This window comes from Caretta caretta, chromosome 9 (genome assembly GCF_965140235.1).
Source record: "Caretta caretta isolate rCarCar2 chromosome 9, rCarCar1.hap1, whole genome shotgun sequence".
NCBI lineage: Eukaryota > Metazoa > Chordata > Testudines > Cheloniidae > Caretta > Caretta caretta.
In genome coordinates, this window is record NC_134214.1 from 32,065,193 (window position 1) to 32,089,292 (window position 24,100).

The 24,100-nt window shown below is 36.7% G+C and overlaps 1 protein-coding gene across 7 annotated transcripts in view; it reads right to left on the minus strand.

Moving 5' to 3' along the window:
• Positions 1-24,100, minus strand: part of U2SURP (U2 snRNP associated SURP domain containing) — a 72,035-nt gene that overhangs the window by 19,328 nt on the left and 28,607 nt on the right. For 4 of the 7 annotated variants that reach the window (XM_048862955.2, XM_048862954.2, XM_048862950.2 and 1 more), the window contains exons 5-19: positions 23,740-23,876; positions 22,142-22,209; positions 17,520-17,614; positions 17,404-17,439; positions 17,236-17,318; positions 16,579-16,744; positions 14,162-14,373; positions 13,152-13,195; positions 9,190-9,294; positions 7,691-7,757; positions 7,445-7,608; positions 4,846-5,008; positions 4,176-4,255; positions 2,589-2,676; positions 1,734-1,856 (exon numbers count right to left, since the gene is read on the minus strand). In XM_048862955.2, coding sequence (XP_048718912.1) covers positions 1,734-1,856; positions 2,589-2,676; positions 4,176-4,255; positions 4,846-5,008; positions 7,445-7,608; positions 7,691-7,757; positions 9,190-9,294; positions 13,152-13,195; positions 14,162-14,373; positions 16,579-16,744; positions 17,236-17,318; positions 17,404-17,439; positions 17,520-17,614; positions 22,142-22,209; positions 23,740-23,876 — 1,631 coding nt within the window. Of the gene's footprint in view, positions 1-1,733; positions 1,857-2,588; positions 2,677-4,175; positions 4,256-4,845; positions 5,009-7,444; positions 7,609-7,690; positions 7,758-9,189; positions 9,295-13,151; positions 13,196-14,161; positions 14,374-16,578; positions 16,745-17,235; positions 17,319-17,403; positions 17,440-17,519; positions 17,615-22,141; positions 22,210-23,739; positions 23,877-24,100 lie in introns of those variants that run through there. The other 3 variants (XM_048862956.2, XM_048862951.2, XM_048862958.2) reach the window with 2 other exon arrangements.

Genomic DNA, 24,100 nt, shown 5'->3' on the forward strand with positions numbered 1-24,100 from the left:
AAAGCAATATTCACATAATTAACCATTCCTAAATAATCTTTCTACTACAGTAAGCACAAGCAAGCACTTTCCTTCAGGCTTGTATGTTTTCTTGATTCTATTGTTAGCATTCACAATACAATAAGACCAATCCTACTTTCCATTTATATTTCAGTTACCAACTCCTGTATACTATATTTTGGCAGTGCTGCAATGCAAAGACTTGTTCCTACCCTGTATTTGTTTACTAGCCCCAAGTGATTTGATCTTCCTCATTTAGGACATATATATATTTAATTATAAAAAAACATCAGTAAGGACCCATCCCATGCTCTGGGTGTTCTAACAACTAGGAGTCTACAGTGCATTCCACTGTAATTATACATCCAGGCACCTCACACAGGTTTCACCATTTACATTGGTCAAACTGGACAGTCTCTACGTAAAAGAATAAATGGACACAAATCAGATGTCAAGAATTATAACATTCATAAACCAGTCGGAGAACACTTCAATCTCTCTGGTCACGCAATCACAGACATGAAGGTCGCTATCTTAAAACAAAAAAACTTCAAATCCAGACTCCAGCAAGAAACTGCTGAATTGGAATTCATTTGCAAATTGGATACTATTAATTTAGGCTTAAATAGAGACTGGGAGTGGCTAAGTCATTATGCAAGGTAGCCTATTTCCCCTTGTTTTTTCCTACTCCCCCCCCGCCCCCCCCAAGACGTTCTGGTTAAACTTGGATTTAAACTTGGAGAGTGGTCAGTTTGGATGAGCTACTGCCAGCAGGAGAGTGAGTTTGTGTGTATGTGTGTGTGTCCCCGGGAAAAAAAAGAAAAAAGGGGGGGTGGGGTGAGAGAGCCTGGATTTGTGCTGGAAATGGCCCAACTTGATGATCACTTTAGATAAGCTATTACCAGCAGGACAGTGGGGTGGGAGGAGGTATTGTTTTATGATCTCTGTGTGTATATAAAGTCTGCTGCAGTTTCCACGGTATGCATCCGATGAAGTGAGCTGTAGCTCACGAAAGCTCATGCTCAAATAAATTGGTTAGTCTCTAAGGTGCCACAAGTACTCCTTTTCTTTTTGCACTTCACACAGACATCCTTCAGACTTCCTCTCCCGGAAAAAAACAAAAGCAATTCCTGGCTCTGATAGACCCAGGTGGGGGTAAGCAAACTGCAGAGGCCATCCTGCATAATGACATACCAACAGTTCCCTCATTTAAACTGAGATACTTCCAGCTCAAGTAGCTCCACTAATTCCAACTGTGATACTATGGCAGACGAAGAGAGACTTTAAAAGGTTAATACCAACACCTTAAATTCCACCTGGAAATTCACAAGTCAGCTCTACCAGGTACTTAGAGTACAAAGTAAATGGCCTGTTACATTCTGCACTAGCATCAGTTTCCAAATAGCTCAGGATGTAACCCCATGATATACTGCATTACTGTAATCTAGTCTGAAAGTGACAAAGGCATGAATTATGGTAGCAACATCCATATCTGAAAGAAACTGTCACATTTATCTTCCAGGGCACAGATGGAAAGAAGTTCTCTTAGCTGCCGCCTGAGCAGCCAACAGACACCTCAAGTTTATCAAAATTCATAAATTTCAAACCTGTCATAAACAGCAGCAGCACTCACTCAATCACGGGTGCCAAAATAATCCTTGCAATTTTTTCTGGTTGCTTCAACCCAGTTGCACCATTATCAAGGTTTAGCATTAGTTAAGACAAGCACTTACCTCTATTTCTTTTTCTTCTATAATATTTACAAGTCCCAAGAAAATATTCTGCAGTTTGATCAAAAAGGGTTCTGGATAAATCGCCCAGTCTTCCCATGCTCTGAAGCATGTCATTACCCGTTGCTAAAAATAGAAAAATACTAGCACTTTGTAATAAGAGGTATTTTAAAATTATCAGAAGTTTATAGCACAGCACTATAAAACTATAAAGTTTTAAAAACATGCATTTGGCACATAATCAATTTTCAACAGAAAAATAATACTGTATGTTTTCTGCACATAGAAATTAGAAATAAATTTAGTTTAAAAGTAGCAAATGACCATTCTCTGTTAAGATTTTATAAAGTCTAATTATCGACCACTAACAAACAAAAAGGGTGAAAATAAGATTGTGTATTCTGCATCCGGCAATTTCTTCTCACATTAAGATTTCTTACACTGAAACATACATTGTCTAATACAAAACTAAAAAGTGACCCTACCAGAACAAATCCATTCTCAAATGCTACATTTCTTTCCCAATTCCTTAAGTATATACTTAATCTATTAGTTGCTGTATTTTCTTCATTTATATTGATCTTTACTCTCGAGCAAAAACCTTCTAATAGAAAAGCTGTTTTTCTTCTTCTAAGCATTTTTAAAGTAACATTTGTAGAAGGACACAGTTTGAACACAAATTTAAATTCTTCTATGATAGAAGACACAGAAATGGAACTTTGCATGTTCAAAATGGTACTATCCTTAATTTGGAAGTTTGGGGGTTTAATCAACTTTTGTTTATGAACACATTCTCTTGTGCCGAAGTATATTACTAATTCATGTTTTCAATATGTCATTTAACAATAATGCACATACCTTGAAATTTTCAGACTGTAAATGGCCTTGTATTGTACGGTAGGTAGCATTGAGATCAGAAAATATCTGACATAATTTTGTTTCAAAACTGGAATTAAACACATTTTTTAAATTAAACAGTGTAACATGAGGATTGTAATCTAGTTCATACTGCATGTACCTGGTACCTATTCCTTTTAAACACTGGGGTTTCATCATGAGGATTTGTAGCCATGAACTGAACTATAAACCAAACACAGATACCATATGTGAAATTTGTTCCAGCCATAAGCCTCTCTTATAAAGCCTGACACGGGGGCATGCTGAGTGGAGGGCTGCAATGTTTTGGGGAGTCCAAACAGTGCTGCGGCCTAGGAGGCTGCCATAACTTTAACAAGTCTCCAAGGAAACCCAGGAGCAAAAGGGTACAAAGGCTTGCTCCCTCTCCCTGATTGCAAGTTCTCTATACTGTGCCTCTTACAGTGCTTGGAAAATTCTGAGTTTAGATTCTGTGCTATAGCGATCTTCCAGATTTTCAAAGGACAAAGTCAACATTTAAAAGACACTTCTGTCTGCTAGATTTACTTGCTATACTATTATTACAAATAACATCAACAGCCCCAGTTCTATAATGGGGCTCCACATTGGTGTGAGGGACCACCTGCATGACTCTAATTGCAGAAATGGCGAAGGGGGGGGGGTGGAGGCGGAAGGAGGAGAGAGAGAGAGAAAGGGAGCTAACAATGGAACATCACTGAAAGGAGGAAAAAATATTTCTTTATTCTTTCAGTTGTATTCTTTGTGCATTTGACAGGATTTCATACATAGTCAGTTTCATGATTTCCTTGTACAATATGCTTCTCCTTGTTTATGTGGGCCTTTTACGCAGTAACATGAGAGAGAAGAAATGTGATTGTAAAACAATAAAATTCAGCAAGGAAACTTAGGGACAGATATATCTGAAACTCCTAACAACTCGTATTTTTTAAATGAATTTGATTTCAAGTTGACATTGTCTCTTTCACTCCAAAAGTTCAGCACATTTGGAAGTAAATTCAGTACAACTGACCACAAAATAAGAAACTGAGGTGATAAACTATGTCACAAAGGAGCAGCTGTTCCTATCATTCTAATTCCTGCTACTATTTGATCCACTGATACGAATTAGGCTACAAAAGGGTAACAAGAGTAAGAAGAAAACTAAGAAGCTAGGTGAGGAAAACTGTGCAAGGAATGGAAGGAAAAAACAACAGAAAATTGTTGTTCAAGGCAGCAGCCTAACTGTTGCAAATGGGTACTGGGATCTTAAGGTCACTTCTAAAATTCAAGCCAATGAAAACCATGTGCATAGATGAAAAGATGGTCATGAGAGAAAAAAAAAAACAAGCAAAAAGGGCAAACTTACCACATATTTTAAAAGCATGCTATATACTATGAGAGTGCGCGATAATGATACCCACACCAATGAAGTAAGGTTTATCCTGTCCTATTTACAATACAATATTGCACTGCCCCTTTTATCCAGAGGGAAAAACTAGATGAATGTACTTTTAAAGCTATGATTACATTCCTTTATTTCTATAAAGAATGTAAGAAACTGATACTTACAATTTTCTATAATATGAAGCATTGGCAACTTTAGCTGAAGAGTTGTATAACACATCCGACACCAAATATAATCTTGCAATCTACAACAAAGAGCATCCAAATTAAGACCAACTTTTTAAAATTTAAATTATGCTGTGACAATACTGTGATATCTTGGGATAAATACAAGACATGCAAATTCAAGAGACGTCGGTCTATTTTAAATTAAATTAAACTAGCTTGATGCCAGCTTTCCTTTTCTATGTTTATAATCATTTTCAGCAAGAACAGTCATCAGAACTTCAGTACATACATTTGCTGTATAATCGTATCGGGTAAAGATTAGAATTCTGATTTGTTTTTCATATTTATGAAAACTCACAATATCTATTCAGACAGTGAAAAGGCAACCTCCCATCCATCTATGCCCCCCCGTACACAAGGCTAATTTAGAAGGAATGGAAAATGTGAAAAGTTTTGAATGGAAAAATACTAGGCAAAGAAAGAATAAGAATTTGCTTGAACAAAATGGCCCTTTTCAGAAGAATGGAAAGCCAACTTCAAACTCTGGTTTTAATACAGAAACTCAGTATCATCTTAAACATGGGGAACAATGCTTTTAACTGCATGCACCCATTATAGAGAAAGGTCCCCTAATTATACATAGTACAATTAAAGAAATTCTTCATACCTTTTTAGGAAGAGGAGTCTTCAGAATGGACAATGACTCAGTAATGCAGTCTACAATTTCTTCAGCAGCTTCAGCATTATTAAGACAGAAAACCATTGCATCGCCAATATCGTTCTTACGAGGCGTTAATCCACGCAGGATTTCCTCTAATTTGTCTCTCTGCCTAAAATTTCACAGTTTTTCACATTATCATATAAATTTAACAGCACTTTGCCTATAAATTTCTAATTAAGCTTGTAGAGAGACCAACTTGTTTAGGGCCAAAGTAACCTTAATATTATAATCTGTTATATATTTTCAGTGATTAAGATATACATATTCATTAAGATGAAAACCTCTTAAACATTAAATTTAAAGACAAACTAGCCACTAAAACAGACCAAAGGCTACTGTAAACTCTCCTCTAGTCTACGCCAAGTTATACCCTATTTTCAAAACTTTACATATTACAAAAAGAAAAAGGAGTACTTGTGGCACCTTACAGACTAACAAATTTATTTGAGCATAAGCTTTCGTGAGCTACAGCTCATTTCATTGGATGCATGCAGTGGAAAATACAGTGGGGAGATTTTATATACACAGAAAACATGAAACAATGGGTGTTATCATACACACTGTAACGAGAGTGATCAGGTAAGGTGAGCTATTACCAGCAGGAGAGCGGGGGGACCTTTTGTAGTGATAATCAAGGAGGGCCATTTCCAGCAGTTGACAGGAACGTGTGAAGAACAGTAGGGGGAAAAAATAAACGTGGGGAAATAGTTTTACTTTGTGCAATGACACATCCACTCCCAGTCTTTAGTCAAGCCTAATTTAATGGTGTCCAGTTTGCAAATTAATTCCAATTCAGCAGTCTCTCGTTGGAGTCTGGTTTTGAAGTTTTTTTATTGTAATACTGCGACTTTTACATCTGTAATCGAGTGACCAGAGAGACTGAAGTGTTCTCCAACTGGTTTTTGAATGTTATGATTCGTGATGTCAGATTTGTGTCCATTAATTCTTTTGCGTAGAGACTGTCTGGTTTGGCCAAGGTACATGGCAGAGGGGCATTGCTGGCACATGATGGCATATATCACATTGGTAGATTGACTCGGTCTGAACGACCCGCTGATAGTGTGGCTGATGTGATTAGGCCCTATGATGGTGTCCCCTGAATAGATATGTGGACACAGTTGGCAACGGGCTTTGTTGCAAGGATAGTTTCCTGGGTTAGTGTTTTTGTTGTGTGGTGTGTGGTTGCTGGTGAGTATTTGCTTGAGGTTGGGGGGCTGTCTGTAAGCAAGGACTGGCCTGTCTCCCAAGATCTGTGAGAGTGAGGGATCGTCCTTAAGGATAGGTTGTAGATCCTTGATGATGCACTGGAGAGGTTTTAGTTGGGGGCTGAAGGTGACGACTAGTGGCCACAAGTACTCCTTTTCTTTTTGCAGATACAGACTAACACAGCTGCTACTCTGAAACACATATTACAATAATTATGTTGGTGAAAAGAAAGAACAAATAATGAAATAGAAGTCCACACATTGGCTTTTAGCAACATATGGGGAAAGAAGGTTGGCAAAATGGAAGATGTTTATAAGGAGAGAGACGTTAGACCCTATTTTCCTCTCATAATAGTGTAACAAGTGATTCAATTACATTGATTTCAGTAAAGTTATTCCTAATTTATGTCTATATGAGAGGAGTATCATGCCTGTGATTTTCAATCTTTCATGAGGGTTTTGGATACAAAAAGGTATATGCAAGAATACACTTATTGTGAACTCTCTTTTGTGTATAATAGTCTTAGAATTTGTTTATCAAATGGAAGACTATAGGGAGAATAATTTAATTTTCTAGCTTCTGTTTTGAATTGAGTTGCAGTTAACATGGCTGTTTTCAATAAGTTCAGCCACAAAGTTCCTTTTGTAACATAACAGTTTGTGCACTACTGTTGTTAACACGTCATCGCAGTTACAGCAAATGGAAGAACAGAACTTTATATTGCCCTGTGAACTAAGTTTCTCTCTGCAATTAGTAGCTATTTCATATTTTAATTTTCAGTCAACAAAATCAGTGGATATAAAATTATTAAAAGTCTATCAGATTAGAATAAGGTCAAGATAGATCAAATTCTGGTGATAGGATGATTGAACAGGGACAATATTTACATTTAACTCTTTTCAGACATCCAAAGCAGGCAATGTTTACCTGCTCATTTATTTTCTCCAGCCCAGACTCTGGAATTATATTCACCCACCAACAGCTGGAGATAAGACACCAACAAATACTTTGACATCATCCTTCCAAACCCCCATAAATAGGGGGCTACACTGACGTAAACAGTCTGAGCACTTCTCAAGCAGTTAAACAAGCCAGGGCAAGCCAACTCAACATAATCTAAGTCAAAAGCGAAAGGTGACTAGGAATTAATCACACTAAAAATCCATGAACTGTACTAAAAACATAACAATAGTTCTAAGAGAGTTCCAAACTCCTAACATTATAGTAAAACACAGTAGGATGCCTGGGATGGCATATCATACTACTATAAAAAAAACAAATTAGCAGGTAAGACATTACAATGACATCATTGAAAATACTAGATCTTTTAAATTCTTACTCCTCCTTAAGTGCACCCTTCTTGTTAGGTTCCTCTACAAACGCTTCAGTTTCTTGCTCTTCTGACATCCCATGCAGGTACGGATTTAATGGTGGTGGCCTCCAAAATGATCCATTTTTGAACATACGAAAATCTTCTGTCCTCCACTTGGTTGGAGCGTCTCCCTAAAAAGAGCAATAATATGTTACAGTGTTCCTGTACTTTATCATGTACAACATTGTGAATTATCACTAACATATTACTTGCCTGTAAAATTGAATAAAGCTTCCATCTGTAATATACATGGGCTGGAGTTTGGTTTTCAAACAAAAACCTAAGCCGGGGCAGGGAGAAATAAAAAGTAAAGCATGTTATTGCAAGTATACATTTGAAACACAATTCAAAGGAAATACTATTTAAAGAAATGAAAGGCATCAATATGCAACTCCTTCCCCTCGTCTCACTCTGGCCACAGAGCGACCCAAGAGCAGCAGAAGTAGAGTGCTGAGCCTGCACAGTGAGAGCAGCTTTGGGGAACCAACACATGGAGACACACACAAGCGGCACGATGAAAAGCAAAACTCCATTAGAGCTCCCTGAGCCACAGGACTGAGTAGGATTTTGGTAGCACAGCTACTGGACCTACAAAAATTAAGTGGCTTGCCCCATTGCAAGGGGGAGACATCAGCTTGAAGGGCTACTATAGCCCCCAGGACTACACTGGAAGTTGTAAAGGTACTCTCTAGAATATAGTTCAGTTACTCAAGTTGTACATGAGGGACTAGAACTGGTCAAAAGTTTTTCAGCTGAACAGTTTTCCACTTGTAAATGATGATTTGACAAAATCTAAACATTCTGTGGGAATATTATGGCAGGCCAAAGTGCTTTGTTTAGAATTTTATAATATAATAGCATAAATTAAGATGAAAGTTAAAACAAAGTTGACATGAAACACTTCAAACTTATTGAAATTAAGGTAAGGTTGTTTTGATTTTTCTGAATTGCAGTTTTTCATAAATTTTGTTTTGCGGGAAATTTTGAAGTTCCATTCAGATTCAGGACAAAGGGAAATTTCAAAATGTCAGTTTCTTGTGAGACAGAAATTCTGAAATTCAACCACAGATCTTATCCAATTCCTGCTCAAAGTTAATAGAAAGACTCCTAACTTTTACTGAAGCCTGGCATTCATGTAACACGTTGTGTAAAATATGCATTTTGTACTCTACTATTATCAATGACATTGAACTCTTCAGACTACTAGGAGTCACATGTCATTTGAAAGATAATTTTACTGTAGATCATCAGTAAGGTGTTGACTTCACCAATGGCTTTAATGGCATGAGCATTAGAGCTCACCGAAACAGTTTACCACTGGAAAAACATCCTTTTGACAAACCAGAATTTCACTAAATTGCACTGACATTTCATTTTTAAAAAGTTAGAAAAAAATCATGTTGAAAATGCCAAAACTGAATGTTTTGTTATTTAACAAAAATCTTCAATTTTTCATTTTGAAACTATTTTGTTTAGAAATTTTTTGGGGGGAGGAAATTTCATTTCACAAAAAATTTTGAAGTTCTGGCTTTTCATCCTGATTCAGGATACATGAACAATTAGTAAAACTCACTCATTTCCAAAATTTTACTTATTTACATTCAAGATATCCACCCAGAAAGCATCTCCCACTGCAATATTTTAAAAAAGATAATTATTAGCAATAACTGAAACAGATTCAATGTTACTACAAATTAAACAAAAATAAGCACCTGAACATTGGATTGTTGATTTCTCGGTTCATGATCATGGCTTCAAACATAGGTCCTTCACGTACCACAAACTCTATCATTCGATGTATCAATGCGAGCAAATTCCTACAACAACAACACAGTTAAAGAAAAATGGATTCAGACCTAACGCTATACAAAACTACACTCCACCTAAGATACTATAACTGTGTGCAGGAGATTATTTTGCTGTACTGTTAAAAAAATAGTATAAAAATAAGGTAACGTGGAGCAACCGTGCTAAATGAAATGATGCCTGATAAAGGTGGAGTGTGCATTTTCTAAGTGAAGCTCTTATTCCTAAACGTCAACAACTTAGCGCGCAGTCATCTTCTGCCTTAGTCAAAACTAACCTTTGCCTTAGTCAAAGCTAACATAATGATCTTAGCTATAAAAAAGGGCAACTGAACACCAAAAAGTGAACTACATCAACAAAAAGTGATCCCTGAACTAGTGCTGATACATTAAATCTAAAATGTATCATTTAGTGCAGATACATTTAAAAACTTAGTCAGTATTCTGTAGACTGTGTCTACTGTTTGCTTGCAGTACTCAAAATTAATACAAGTTATCATTTTAACCTATTTAATAGAAACTCCATCCAGCTTTCAAGCTAAAGACATACAAAAGAAAGAAATATCTGGGTGTGCAAAATTGTGCATCAGCATTCCTGACACAAACCAGGTGGAGATTTTATTAAAATTAGGCCATTAAGGAACCAACATCCTTTTGGTCAACGTTTAAGATGTATGCCATTAAAACAACCCTGTACATCATTTATCAAGACATACCATTTGATGTTTCATCCATTTTGTAGCAACCCAAACTCAATGAGCCAAATTACAATTCCAAAATCTATACAGATTGCTAGATCCCATGTTGCTCCAAACAACAGCCTTAGACATTCACAGTTAGATGAATCTGTCAGATGAAAATCTGAAAATATTTTTTAATTTGAAAATTTAGGCCCGCTTAAAGACTGGTAAAACAACTCCTGCAATATGGTAGAAACTGATTTTCAATCAGAAAATATTTACTATTTAACAGTGACCTTCTGTTGGCTAAACCACTATTAAAGTAGGATGCAAATTGGTTTATATTTTGAAACAGGGCCCTAAGTTTTCAAATATAGGTCATAGCCTACACATATCAATGAGACGCTTCACGATGGAAGTATTTCAGATATGGTGCAAGCAAAACAAATGCAGCTTTACTTTTAGCTGGTTTGTGTTTTTACCCCATATCAGTTATTTAAAGCAAAACAAAAGGATATTGGCTCTTTGAACATTGTACATATATTTCCCTTTCAGTGACCCCCAAATAGGTTATAACCCATAAAGTGTTAAGTTTAAAATTTGGTAACTGTTCATAAAAGAAAAGGAGTACTAGTGGCACCTTAGAGACTAACCAATTTATTTGAGCATAAGCTTTCGTGAGCTACAGCTCACTTCATCGGATGCATTGAGCTGTAGCTCACGAAAGCTTATGCTCAAATAAATTGGTTAGTCTCTAAGGTGCCACTTGTATTCCTTTTCTTTTTGCGAATACAGACTAACACAGCTGCTACTCTGAAACCTGTTCATAAAAGAAGATACAGAATTACTTCATTTGTGTCTCCATGTACCGAAGTGCTTAATATGATTACTAGGTGATGACTATTTTATTTTTTACCGTCTTAATAGTTCAAAGCTCTCACAGATGTAAAGTTTTTAAGCGGACAATTTTTTTCCACAAAACTAAAGAATGTAATGAAAAATAAAAACTAAAGACTAAAGAAACAAAATCTGTCCCTATAGCTTTAGAAATTGGCAAATGGTCTGAATTATGTATTAATTATTACTAGGACTACTTTCCCTTCATATATCACACAAAAGACCAAAAGCAGTACTTCAATTAAGCCCTACCTAGAACTCAGGGGTTTTTTGCATACTAATACATTTGACAAGCTTGGAAACATCCTGCAGAAAACATACTCAACATAATTCTGCAAGCCATTTTATTCAGTGCAGTGTTCTGAAAGTTCAAGTAGCAAGAATGTTTCACAATGTACAAACTGTATTTGAAAATATCAGTGTAAAATTACAATTAGACTTTCAAGCCTCCTGATGCTGATAAAAATCACAGATTTTTAAGGTCAGAAAGGATCACTATGATCATCTAAACCAACTTCCTGCATAACACAGCCATGGAAGTTTACCCAGCAACTCCATCATCAACTCCATTAACTTGCGATTGAACAAGAGAATATTTTTAGAACGATATCCAGTCCTAACTGCAAGACTGAATATGATAAAAGATTTAGCACATCACACTTCGGAAAAGGTCGTATCACTCCTAATATCTACAGTGAGAAACCAATACTTTAAAACCAGTTTCTCTTGCAAAACTATGAAAATATAAACAGAAAATCTTCAGTGTTTAGAATATATGCAATATTAAATATTGTTCAAATCAACAGGAAGGAAACTGGCTTTACAATCTTAGGCCCCTAATCTTGCAGATATTTACACATTATCTGTAATCATGTGACTAGTCCCACTGAAGTCAATCACATAAATTAAATGTTTGCACAACAGGGACATTGTATAGTATTTTTCCACTACTGGCACCACTAATGTCACTTCAATCAAGTTACCAACAGGAAACTAAAAAATGTTGAATTTAAAGTTATTTTCTAATACAGTTCAGTTAATATCTGATGAGTACTCCTCACCATGTGAGCTTTCAAAATGCTGCAATACATAAAATGGGAGCATAGTTTTCTCTGAAAGCTAGTTGCACTACACACATTCCTAGTTTAATACTCGTTTTACTAACCAATAAACCTTTCTAAGTCTGATTTTACAGGCAAATTCCTGCTGGCCACTATAATTATCCCACATCACTGTTCAAAAGTTGCACCACCCTGAAATTTAGCAAAATTTACCACTGTATTTGAGTATACTGTAAAATATGTTTATACTACTGCCTTAAACTATTTTTACAAAAGCTTTTATACAAAAAAATAGGGGCTATTTTATGACAATAAAAACAGTGTAGTACAAAAGGATGATAGTTTAAAGTGCATTATTTAAAAAGGTCAATTATTGTAAGTTGGCCAACAAAAAATGTCTTTCAGTTACAATAAAACCACATTTATTGGAGCCGATCGTACCAATGTCTGGTCAAAAACTGTATACTTTCCCAATCCATCCCATGATGTTTTCCTGGTCCCCCGCTGCCGCAGACAGTTCAGCTGGTGTTGCTCACCAAGGCCAATGTCAAAGAGAATTTGGTATTCTTTTGTGCTATTTACTTTTTAAACCAGTGTTGTGTTCCTATGTTTGGGAAAAGGTTTTAGCTTAACTGAGCAAGGGTATACCTACATCAGTGCCTCTACTGCTACACTAGTGTGAGGCCAAAATTAAATACATACTCCTTGCATTACAGAACACCCTTTTCCACCTGATTACATATCTAGTTGACTGCTGTGTGTAAAATTTTAAAAAAGGGTAACTTAAAGCTCAGTTAATAGGGTCATCTGAACCAGCATTCTGAGTTATATGTTCATAATTCAGAAAAGAAAGCAGTACTACATTAGAAACAGAAATGTTATAGACCTAATGTATTCAAGTGTTAATGGCAAGACCTACAAAATTATCACTAATCTCAAATGCTTCTCAGACTAATGTTCTCTGATGAAATTACACAAACTACACCTTTGTATTCAACTCTGGCTGCTGAGAATCATAATTCTGTTCTTCTCCACCAAACAAAAACTGCTGAGGTAAATATTAAATGTGACATATAGACTGTAAAACAAATGAATTTCCATTATAAGTAGTATGAAAGAACCATTGCTCAGTCAAGCCATTACCTTTTCCTCAACATCACAATTTTTCTTTAAAATTCCGAAGGGGATATTTTCTATATTTAGATCAGTAATAATAAAGAAAAACATGTACCTTTCTGTTGGGATAACCACTTTGACTATGGCTTGCGACAGAGTCTGTATATGAAGTCACATCAGATAATAAACATAGAATATGTGAGTATTGTTAACAAGTAACAAGCAAAAATATACATATGCATTGAAAATACTACACATCTATCACAAGATTTGCAGGCAATCACTGCTGGAAAGTTATAACTAAGCAATTACATAAAAAGCAGATGGTTGTGTTCAGTGAATCACAAAAGTTCACTAATTGCAAAGTATTAGAACATTCCTGTCGGAATGCACGTCAATGCACTGAATAAGTACTACACTGAGAATAATTAAGGAGTTTTGATTTATGAAACAATTCTCAACTATTTGACCTGGCTCATACTGATTTTTGCTACTCTGTTCCCAAGCCTTTTAAAAAATAACCCTATCATTTAAGTGTCATTCATTAAGGAATCAACAAATTCTTACAAATGTAAATCAAATTGGTTTGTGTTTAAAAAAAATACTTACCCTTCATTTTTACTGTCATAACTAATGTTCTAAAAACCTCTGAAACTATTCTGACTCCAGAACTATCCTCAAATACTGACTCAATATCTGAACTTACTAGCAGTCATCTAGTCAAAAGAACTATTTTATGAGCTCATGCTAGTGTAAAAAATAAGCTATCTGAATTCAAATGTAGCATTTGCTTTAAAGGAAATAATTTAGATACTGCAAATTTGGCAGCTTACAAAAGGGGGGGACGTAGGAGAAAAAAACCCAGGGAGCTTGGAGGGGGAAAATGATGGCCGGATTTAAAAGAGTAATGAAAATAAGACAAGGCCCAATACCATGGCCTAATGTACTCAGACAATGCCTCAGGGATAAAGGTCCCTTGGGCTAAGGCAGGGAACAGCTCAGTTTGTGTAGCTAAGGGCTGCCAGAAACAGACTGAACAATGCAATTCTATAAAGCCATTGAAAAAGACTACCATAGATTTAATATTTAAAATTAGATATGGCCCAGGGTACATTTTTAAGTTACCTTCTCAAAATCCTCCTTGTTTTTTGGTGGTGGTAACATGGGAGCATTAGGGTTCTTCAATCTCTCTCTAGGCTGAGCATTAAAAGGCAGTCCTGATGGAGGTGGTGGGAGGGTGTGTTCCATCATGGAAGGTGGAATGTATATTGGGTGTGGTGGAATCGGTACAGCTTTACCCCAACCTAGCTTCATTTCAAAGGACATAATCATCTTGCCTGCAAAAGTGAAAGGTTATAGTTGATAAAACTGAAAGCTATATCAAAGCTGTGCCACTGTTTGCAATGTTTCATTACGGCTTTTGGGCCTGTGCCTGCCTATACTAAGGTTAATCTGTTTTCACTTACAGTGTATGGTAAGATTATACCAAGACTGCAGGTTACATCGTACCAAAATGAAAGCCCACTACATACTTCATTTTGGATGGTTTCAAAGTATGCCTTCAGGAGAGTAGAGTGCACATAACTCAAATATTTAAAGAACCAACAAGATCCAGGGTAATCATAGGTTCTTTGCATATATACTGAACCTTAACTCTCCAAGCCCTGGTCTATACTATGACATTTCACCATGTCTGACCACAGCTGCAATCATTTTGGCTGATCCACAGTTGAATGTTGTTCCACAATCCATGTAAAACAGAATGAAACATGGTCAGCATTCTATATTTAAACCCTAAATGTTGTTAGAATGGTAAAGCTTCAGCAAATATTAGCTTTCCAAATACTAGGTTTCTCCATATGGAAGTTCTGAAATGAGTATTAAACATTAAACAACAAGCTACTCCTTAAGGGAGGCCAAAGATAGCATGAATGTAGGATACAGGGAAGGTAAGACGCTCTCATTACAAAACAGGAAGTATATAAAAAGCAAGGACAATAAAAATTGTTAAATATTTATCCAAACTGGAGAATAAATAACTACCATATTAAAAAAAATCTGAAGTTTTATTCACAAACATACATTTTAATGAGTGCAAATCAAAACTGTACACTCAAATTTTAAATGCACTTTTGGAGCATGATCTCTCTTCATTATCCAGAAAGTTCTGCCAGAATGCCCTCTGGGAACTTTCAAGTTCAAAGCAATCACTAGCAGTCATAGTGGCAAAATTGAACTAACCACCACTAGCCATTCTACAGCTGGTCATATCTTCCTTAATCCAAGAAAAAATGTTTTCATCATAATATACTCACTGGCAACAACAACAAAAATGGAAATGTGGGCTGGAGAGAAAGCCTTTCCCCTCATCCCCCTACGTAAAAGCAGTACTTTAATAAGTACTTTTTCTTTCAAGGTTTATGTTGTATCTTCACTTGGCAGACTCTTCTCTTTATCCCTTGCCAGTATTACAGCACAAGGTTTGTGCATCAAGTCTAAAACTTTATGATCACTATGTTAAATTCAATTGATTGTAACACTAAAATCAAATTGATGAGCTATAAAATAATCTGTACAGAGTTATTTAGGCCTAGTCTACACTAAAAAAGATTTGCCAATACAGTGGTACCATACTAGTAACCTAGGCCATGTCTGCACTACGCTTTTTGTCAGCAAAACTTACGTTGCCAAGGGTGTGGAAAAAAACACCCCCCCTGAGCTACATAAGTTTTGCCAGCATAAGCGCTCATGTGCACAGCTGACACTCTCCTGCCAACATAGATACTGCCTCTCGTTTAGGTGGTTTTATTATGTCCACAGGAGAGCTCTCTCCCATCGGCATAGAGTGGAGACATGAGCAATCTTACAGCAGCGCACCTGGATCAGTACAGTTGTGCTGCTCTACGTTCACTAGAGTAGACATGCCCCTAGTGTAGACACAGCTAGTATCAGCAAGGGTGTGCTTTCACTGGCATAGTTATACCATTTCCCCAAATGAAATAAGCTACACCGTCAAAACACTTTTTTGCAAGTATGTCTGCATCTACAATAAGATTTTGACAAATATAAAAATGATGTAAAAATATCACACCCCTAATCAATATTACTATACCAGCACAAGTTTTAAGTATAGACCTGGCTTCAATTCACAGCTTTAACAATTTACCAAAAATAACCAATTCACTGTTAACCGTTTTAACTATTTATAATATAGAAGTATCCCTCCCACTCTCTGCAAAAATAATAATTTATAATATGGTAGTATCCTTCATACCCTCTGGAAAAGACTATTTTCACTCTCAGAGGAAAGGAAGCCATTATAAGACTTAAGTCATTTATTTTTTAAAATGGCATTTCAAACTGCACTAGCAAGTAAAAAAAAATAAAAATATGGTAAGTTTCCACCTTTTCTACGACACATAATATTTTCCATTATTTGATTTTGAAAGAACTTAATTCTAAGATACATATCTCCCAAACTTATACTTCAAGCCTCCCACAAAAGGTAATTATGACTAGACACAATTTAAAGTCCCATTTACCATTTAAATTCTTTAATGCTCGTTCAGCATCTCTCCTGTTCATAAAGGCAACAAAACCACAGTTCCTTTCTCTTGCTCTTTCCTCATCAGTTCTTGGCCACATAATTTTAACACTAGCTAATGGTCCAAAGCGCCCAAATTCTTGACATAACATCTCTTCATTCATCTATAGGAAAAGAAACCAGAATGAACATCTAGTTACGGTTTTTCTAAGGCACCTATATCACCTTGTTATCTAAGTGTTGTGATATTATTTCTCTCAATTCTCTGAAAAAACAGGAGATTACGTAGATGCTTGGGAGTTTTCAGGGTAGTGCTGCTTATGGGTGCCATTCTAGGGGGAGGGCTCTCTTGAAAAGGAATGTCTCATATTCTGACCCAACCACAATCAGGCTTCAGCTCAGCTTGATTTTTTCCAGCAAGGAGTTCTATAGCAGAAATGCTTCCCCGGAGAACGCCCTACCCTAGGTACTCGACTGTCTAAACCTGGATCTCTACAGTGCCATAACATTTTTCACTAATATATAATACTTTTTTAAGTGTATAGTCTGTAACCACAATTTCACTGAGATAAAAATCTACAGCAAACTCCTGAAAGAGTTCAACTGGATCCAATGTAACTGCTGCTCTTAGTTACATGGCTAGATCCAACATTACCTGAGGATTAATGTTTCCAAGGTACAAATTCGTTGTGCTTGGATCTCCAACATCATGTGAGCCTGGTGCGTAATCATCCAGTACTAAAATGAAGAGAAGATTATTATAACCCAATGCATTAATTTAAGGGACATAATATGGTACAAATGAAAAAAGAATCTATATTACCACCAGAAGATCTGTTTCTTCTTGAAGGAGCATCCACTATATAAAAAGAGATTATGTACATTTAGTCTATACATTTTATAAAAACAAACAAACATAATAAAATAATGATTACTTACTGGAACGGCGCTGGCCATCTGAATCTGACTGAGGTGGCTCAAAACGACTTAATCTACCTTTTGTTTTATGCCTTTCATCACGCTCCTCTTGAATTCTACAAAAATGTTAAATACAGATAGTAATTATCTACAAATCAAGTTATTTCTAATAAATAATTTTTAAAATAATATCTTCTAAAATATGATTCTTCAATATTTTGTTAGCAGTTATTTTAAAATGAAGTTAGTGGCAGTAAAAAGTATCAAGTTGCCAGTCAAAGTTTTCCACTTAGCCCACTTCCACTTCCCACAGAAATGGGACAACTGAAATAGTCATAAATGTAATCTTCCCCATTTTACCCCATTAGCTTGCCTTTTCCCCAACCTGGATGGGCCACCTGTAGGTGCCAGAAGTTGTTCAATTTACAAGATCAAGGTCTAGGGCAAAGGTTTGAAAAAAATAAGGAGACCTGGGTTCTGTGCCCTGCTCTGCCACTGACCTATCATGTGTCTCTGGGCAAGTCACTTCACTTCTCAGTACCTGTTTTCCCCTCCTACCTTTTCTCTGTCTTGTCTAAATTTAGAGTGTAAGCTCTTTGGTGTATGACCTGTTCTCATGTTTGTACAGTACACAGCACAATGAGACTCCAATCTCAGTTGGGGCCTCTGGACACTAATGTCACACAAATTAATATTCAATCATTAGAAGTTTTGCTGAATGTAGTCATTTTTCTTAATGTAGATATCTGTGTTTTAGGAACTAGAATAAGACCACCAATTCATTTCATATACACAAACTAGCCATGAGACGGTAATAAAGTTTGGTCACTCTCAACAAGGGCTATCTGTGGATTTATAACCCAATGACTCTATATCAATTACCATAAGACTCCCATGTGTCCTTTGCACCTATCCAACCTTACCAAAACAAAACATTTAATATCATGGCATACACGTATTTTATCATCTGTGGATATAGAGCAGTGGTGGGCAACCTGTGGCCAGTGAGGGTAATCCACTGGCGGGCTGCGAGACAGTTTGTTTACATTGGCCAAGAACAGCGAACAGCGGCCACTGGGAACCCGTGCCAGCCAATGTAAACAAACTGGTTTTTGAAGAACAATTTCATTCATTAAAAAAAATTATCTGAACTGTAGATTGACCGTTGCTCTTCAATTAAGTTTATAAAAAACCTCTTCGATCCCCTGCCCACCTCCCACCCCCCAGACCATCCTGCCCTCCTTTGCACACCTTCTTATCCAAGAATAAGATATTTTGGCTGTTTTCCCTTCAGCTACAATCTGCTCAGCACACACATAGAAGCTACCACCTCCCACCCCACTCTCCACAATACTATTCTCCACAAGTCATCTAATAAAACCAGAGATCACAAGCAACATTCAGAAGCATATAAATTGCCTCTGGTTCATGGGACATGAAGTCCTTGACATAGCCAATGAGATATGTGCAAAGCTCAGTCAAAGAATTTTCATGTTTTGGTTTGTTTAGATTAAACTGCTTTTGTATTCAAACTTCATTGAAAAAAATGGAATCTTTCGTCACCAGTATCACTCTACAGTTCCTTTGGCCACAGTGTAAGAGACTCAGACACAATCAAATACTTTGTTGTTCATTATTCCGATCAGGAAGTGGAACAAGTGTACTACTGAAATACATGTTGTTTCTTTGGATCCTGAGGGAGTGAAAAGAGAAGCCTCAACTTCCTCTTTTTTATAGTATCTGATCATTTTGCTTCAACTTCCATATATAATATAACCAGTGACGGTAAGATAAAAAGTAGTACTCACTCCTGAAGGTATTCAGTGGCTCACTTTCAAGGAACAGGAAGAGCAAAAAAGCTTAAGTCCCTTCTTTTGAATGGAAGTTGCACTGAGAGCAATCTAGCAAAACAGAGGATGCCCTGATATTGAAGTATAATGTTGGTGGTTGGTTGATCCAATCCAATCTCTGATCTCTACTCACCCTTTAAACTGCAAGAGCAGCTAACGGATCCAAAAGCAGTCATCCTGGGTCATCCGCAAAAGCACTCTTAATGAATATTACTCATTGCTAGTCCTTGGAAATACTTCAGACATATTGTGGAATGTAGGTTCTCCACACAGAGTTGTGTGTTTTTAGTATCTTTTGCAAAATTTAGGTCTCATTTTAAACTGAATTACATTCCTAACCTTTCTAGTTACAAGGATATCTTTCCAAGTAGGAAGATCATAGTCCACTGTTTCAAAAGCCACAATCAGACAAACTGAAACAGCTCTGAGAGATTCAACCCTAAAGAGAAAGTTTTAAGTGTCAACACTGTTAATAGTTTTGCTGATCATTTTAGCAGAGAGACTTTCAACTAATGGTGAGTCTTACAACAGGATTTTTTTTTTTTTTTTTTTTTTGCAAACACTTACCATTGCTGCTATGACCAGTTCAATCCCAGAGGTGGTAGTAGCAGCAAGAACACCAGCATAAATTAAATGGCAAAAAAACCAAACAAACAAAAACACGACTCTGTTATCCCAGATTTAAGGCTATCCAGCAAAAGCTTGTGCCCTTCCAGAACATCAAGTTCAGTAAAACTCAAACTTGTGAAAACAGGATGTGCAGAGTTAAGGTACACACCCACACAACCTTAACTCTGCCCCCTGGAGTTGGCAATAGCCATTAGCATGAACCCCAGCTGCATTCACTGTGTAGGTGTAGCCATATTGAATGGTGAAGGAATTAGTTGGCACAGCTTAGAAGAGTTGTGATTGTGATATGAGGTTATCTGGGGGGCCGTGGCATTTTGCGGGTATATGTGACCCCTCTCCCCAAATCCTGTGTGTGAGATCAAAGAAAAGAGGTGTAATATGTACCTTCAGAAATCCAGTATGCCTCATTTCAGCACTGAGTTGTGTCACTAATGAGGAACAGTAGTCCCCTTGGGGACTGTCAGCAATTAGGCGATAGATGGGTGTAGTTTGTGGGATGAATGAAGGATAAGTGAAAGCAAGGTGTTTGATGGATTTGTGTGCACAAGGGTGAAGGGGGAGTAAAAGTGGTTGAAGAAGTTGTAAAATCTAGTAGATGTGGTGTTCTTTCTGTGGAGTACGCTAAGTACAAGAGCATAGGAAACTCCTGTTCCTTACAGGACAAAGGCAGACTATGAGTGTGTGTGTTATGGACTTACTGGGAAATGGCTCAAAGACGAGAGAGTTAACACTTCATGGGCTTGTACCTTAACTCTGTGTTTCCTAGTTTTCACTAGTTTGACTTTTGCTGAACTCAACGCTCTGGAAAGACACGAGCTATAGACATATATCCTGACATCTGAGTTAACTAAGATTTTTTCCCATTTAATTGCCCAGTGTTTTTAACAGCATGAGAAATATTGTTAGAAGAAGTTAGCAGTCATTTAGGCAGCTGTAATTACCAAACAGGTGTGTAGTTAATGACAGATTAATTACCTGTGGACCCATAATGATAATTATACCTAACTCTTAGATACGCTATCACTAGATCTCAAGAAGGAAAACATTTTTCCCTTTATAGTGATGGGGAAACTGAGGCATAGAAAGGCAAAGTGACTTGGCCAAAGTCACCCAAGCAAGCCAGTGACAAAACAAATAGTGCGCCCAGGTTTTCTGAGTCACAGTCCACTGTTCTCCCTATTGCTATGTGATTCCAAAGTGTTGTCTCTCTCTTACTGCGGCACACTTTCTTGCAATGGAATGGGAATAATGGTCATGCTTTGAAATGTTTGGAGTGTGTGGTTGCTAACAAAGCCAGTGAGAGAAATCTCAGATACGGTCTGATTCCCAAGAACTTTATAATGTTATTAAATGACAGCTACAATAACTTTAAGCATGTGAGGAAAGATCCCCCCAACCCCTACTATTCCCTGAAACACAGAACTAGAGCCCAGCAAATCTGCAGATTCCTGCTTTGTATCTGTGGATATTTGCATACATCCCGGTCTACCAGCAACTTACCCCCATATTCTTTTCCCAGTGTCCCCCACCTGAACTCCCACCCAACCCCATTTATCTCTCCCCTCATGATGCAGCCCCAAGCCCCTCTCACCCCATTCCTCCCACTCCTCCACCCCCAAAAATGCTCCCCTCCCCGTTAGCAAGCATTCACGTCTTTTTAAATGAAAAAAAAAATTACATTCCCCCAAAATTTAAAAAAAAAAAATCCAACAGACATTTTAACATTTGACACGTTCTGTCCCTTACCACATTTCCCAGAGGTCTGCCCATTTTGGGACTCAAACTGACGCTGGCAAGTTAGTAAAGTTCAAAGGCTTACTGCTTAACCCCTTGAGTAATCTATCTGCTGTGAAAGTTTTAAGGTAACAGACCCTGTTGGCTTCTCTATCTGCACATACTCAGTGTAATCCATTTGGTACATGGGCCTTAAGACTGCTGGACAGCATGCTTAAAAAGAACCAAACTCTTTGGCTACTAACATTGAAATCTGACTCCCCACAAAGGGCTAGTGGATGCCATATACTTTGTTGGCATAACACTCAAGTGTTTGAGACCTGATGTGATGATCTCAGCCCTGGTTTGATCTCTGTAAGAGGGAAAAATTCAAATATTTGTGCCATTTTTGCTAATCTATGATGGCATTCCATGCACAGTCAAACTTACTGTTTTAGTTCTTCTTTGAAGAGTTCTAAATTGCTCTTTTTCTTTTCTTTCTCCCCCTTCTTCAAAGGCTAAAATAAAGGATACATCAGCCAATATTTCAGAACACCACACAAAGGAATGTTTGTGACACCTGTATTTTAGATCATTTCCAATCCATAATGTCTTTGGTCTACAGGTTTCCTAATGACTGAATCACAGACAAAAAAATCCACCTTTAAAAACATTAAGGCTGAGCCCTCTGAACACAGAGTCAGGAAATACAAAAGTTAAAGTTGAATGTAAACCTTAACTCTGTTTTCATGCTTATACATTACGATGCAACCTTTAATTGTGTTCTCATGTTCAAACATTCTCTTTACTACTTAAGAGAGAATTACAAGATGTTAAATGTCTTTGTCAGTCTTAACACTTATTTTAATCACAAAAGTTGACTACATCCTTAGTGACAAAGGGCAAGTCTTCACTACAGTGCTACATCTGCAGTAACATTTTTACAGCAACGTGACAGTGAAGGACTCAGGGGGAGGAGTAAGATGCACTCAAGAAGCGCAACTAAGTAGCTCTTTTGTGTAATTGAAAATCTTTGCACACTGTGAAATATCTTCTATGTTGTCCATTAATATCCGACTCTACTATCTAAATCCATAAATTGTTTTATGTTTGGAGTGAGTTTGCATTAATATCACTTGTTACTACTAATATCACTAGCACACAATGCTATAGATGCTTCACACATATCTAAAAAGATTGTAGAAAGAATTCTATTTAGGAAACATGATTAAGTAGTTAAAGACCATCATAACGAATTGACACAGAAACAGCATTAAGTCTGCAGGTTAAACCTTAACTTTCACATATTCTGACTTGAGTGTTCAGTATTGCACAGTCTTAATGTGCCCCTAACAATATTTGTATTTTTTTCCAGTTTTTTTTTTTAAAAGCAAAACAAAATCAAACTAACAATGTATATGCAAACTGACAGAAGAGAGAAAAATGAAAGAGAAAGTAAGTGCTTCATCTTAGAAGACTTGCAAGTCAAGCAGGCTATTGGTCATAACTCAAAGAGCTGAAGGATTTTGCTTAAGCTTCAAAAAAAAATCACCTTAAGACAGAGACCAAGCATGGAAACTATAGATCAGTCCAAAAGATAAAAGTTTCTTAAAGTTACACGCATCTGAAAACGGATGGTTAAAATGAAAACTGTTTTGAAACCTTCAGAATAGCTGGTGGTACCAACCATATATATCTTCAATAGTGACTGGGAACATTCTTTTAACATTCACCAAATACTAATTCATGATGAAGTTATCTTGATTAAAAAGAATAGTTGAGCATGTACAATATTTCTTCTGAACGAATTCAAGACAGAGCACCATTTTTAGAGAGCCATGGATACCAGTCTGCATACAGGACTAGTAGACCTTCACATTCTAATCTCTACAATGATTTACTATATGGTTTGGCAAATCACTTAATATCCATGTCTTGGTTCCTCTGATATGAAAAATGGGGATAAAACCACTCTAAGTAGTTAATGTGTATAAGTGCTTTGAAGAGGGATTAAACAGGTAGTAAATATTTTGAAAAGAATAACTTACAGGCTTTTTGGTTTCTATCATTAGAAGGGATGGAGGCTTCTCATTAGAGGATGGCTGATTTGGCGGATTTTTTTGATCTGCAAATCGTGCTGAAGGTTTGTAGATTTTACCTCGTTTTTCATCTGTTTCATGTTCATCTGGATTTAAAAAAGGAACTCAGTTAACAGTTACTGCATAATAATGAGCCAAAGAATCAGGTTTTTTGTATTTATTTCTGAAATTCTGTCTCCAACACAGAATCTAAAAAATTAGTTAGTTATTTATAAATCAAAATAAAATGCTGTAATAGTATCACACTCTGCAATTTAAATGTAATACTCAGGAAAAGCATGTGTAAAGTGTAGTTGGTTTAAAAAAAAAA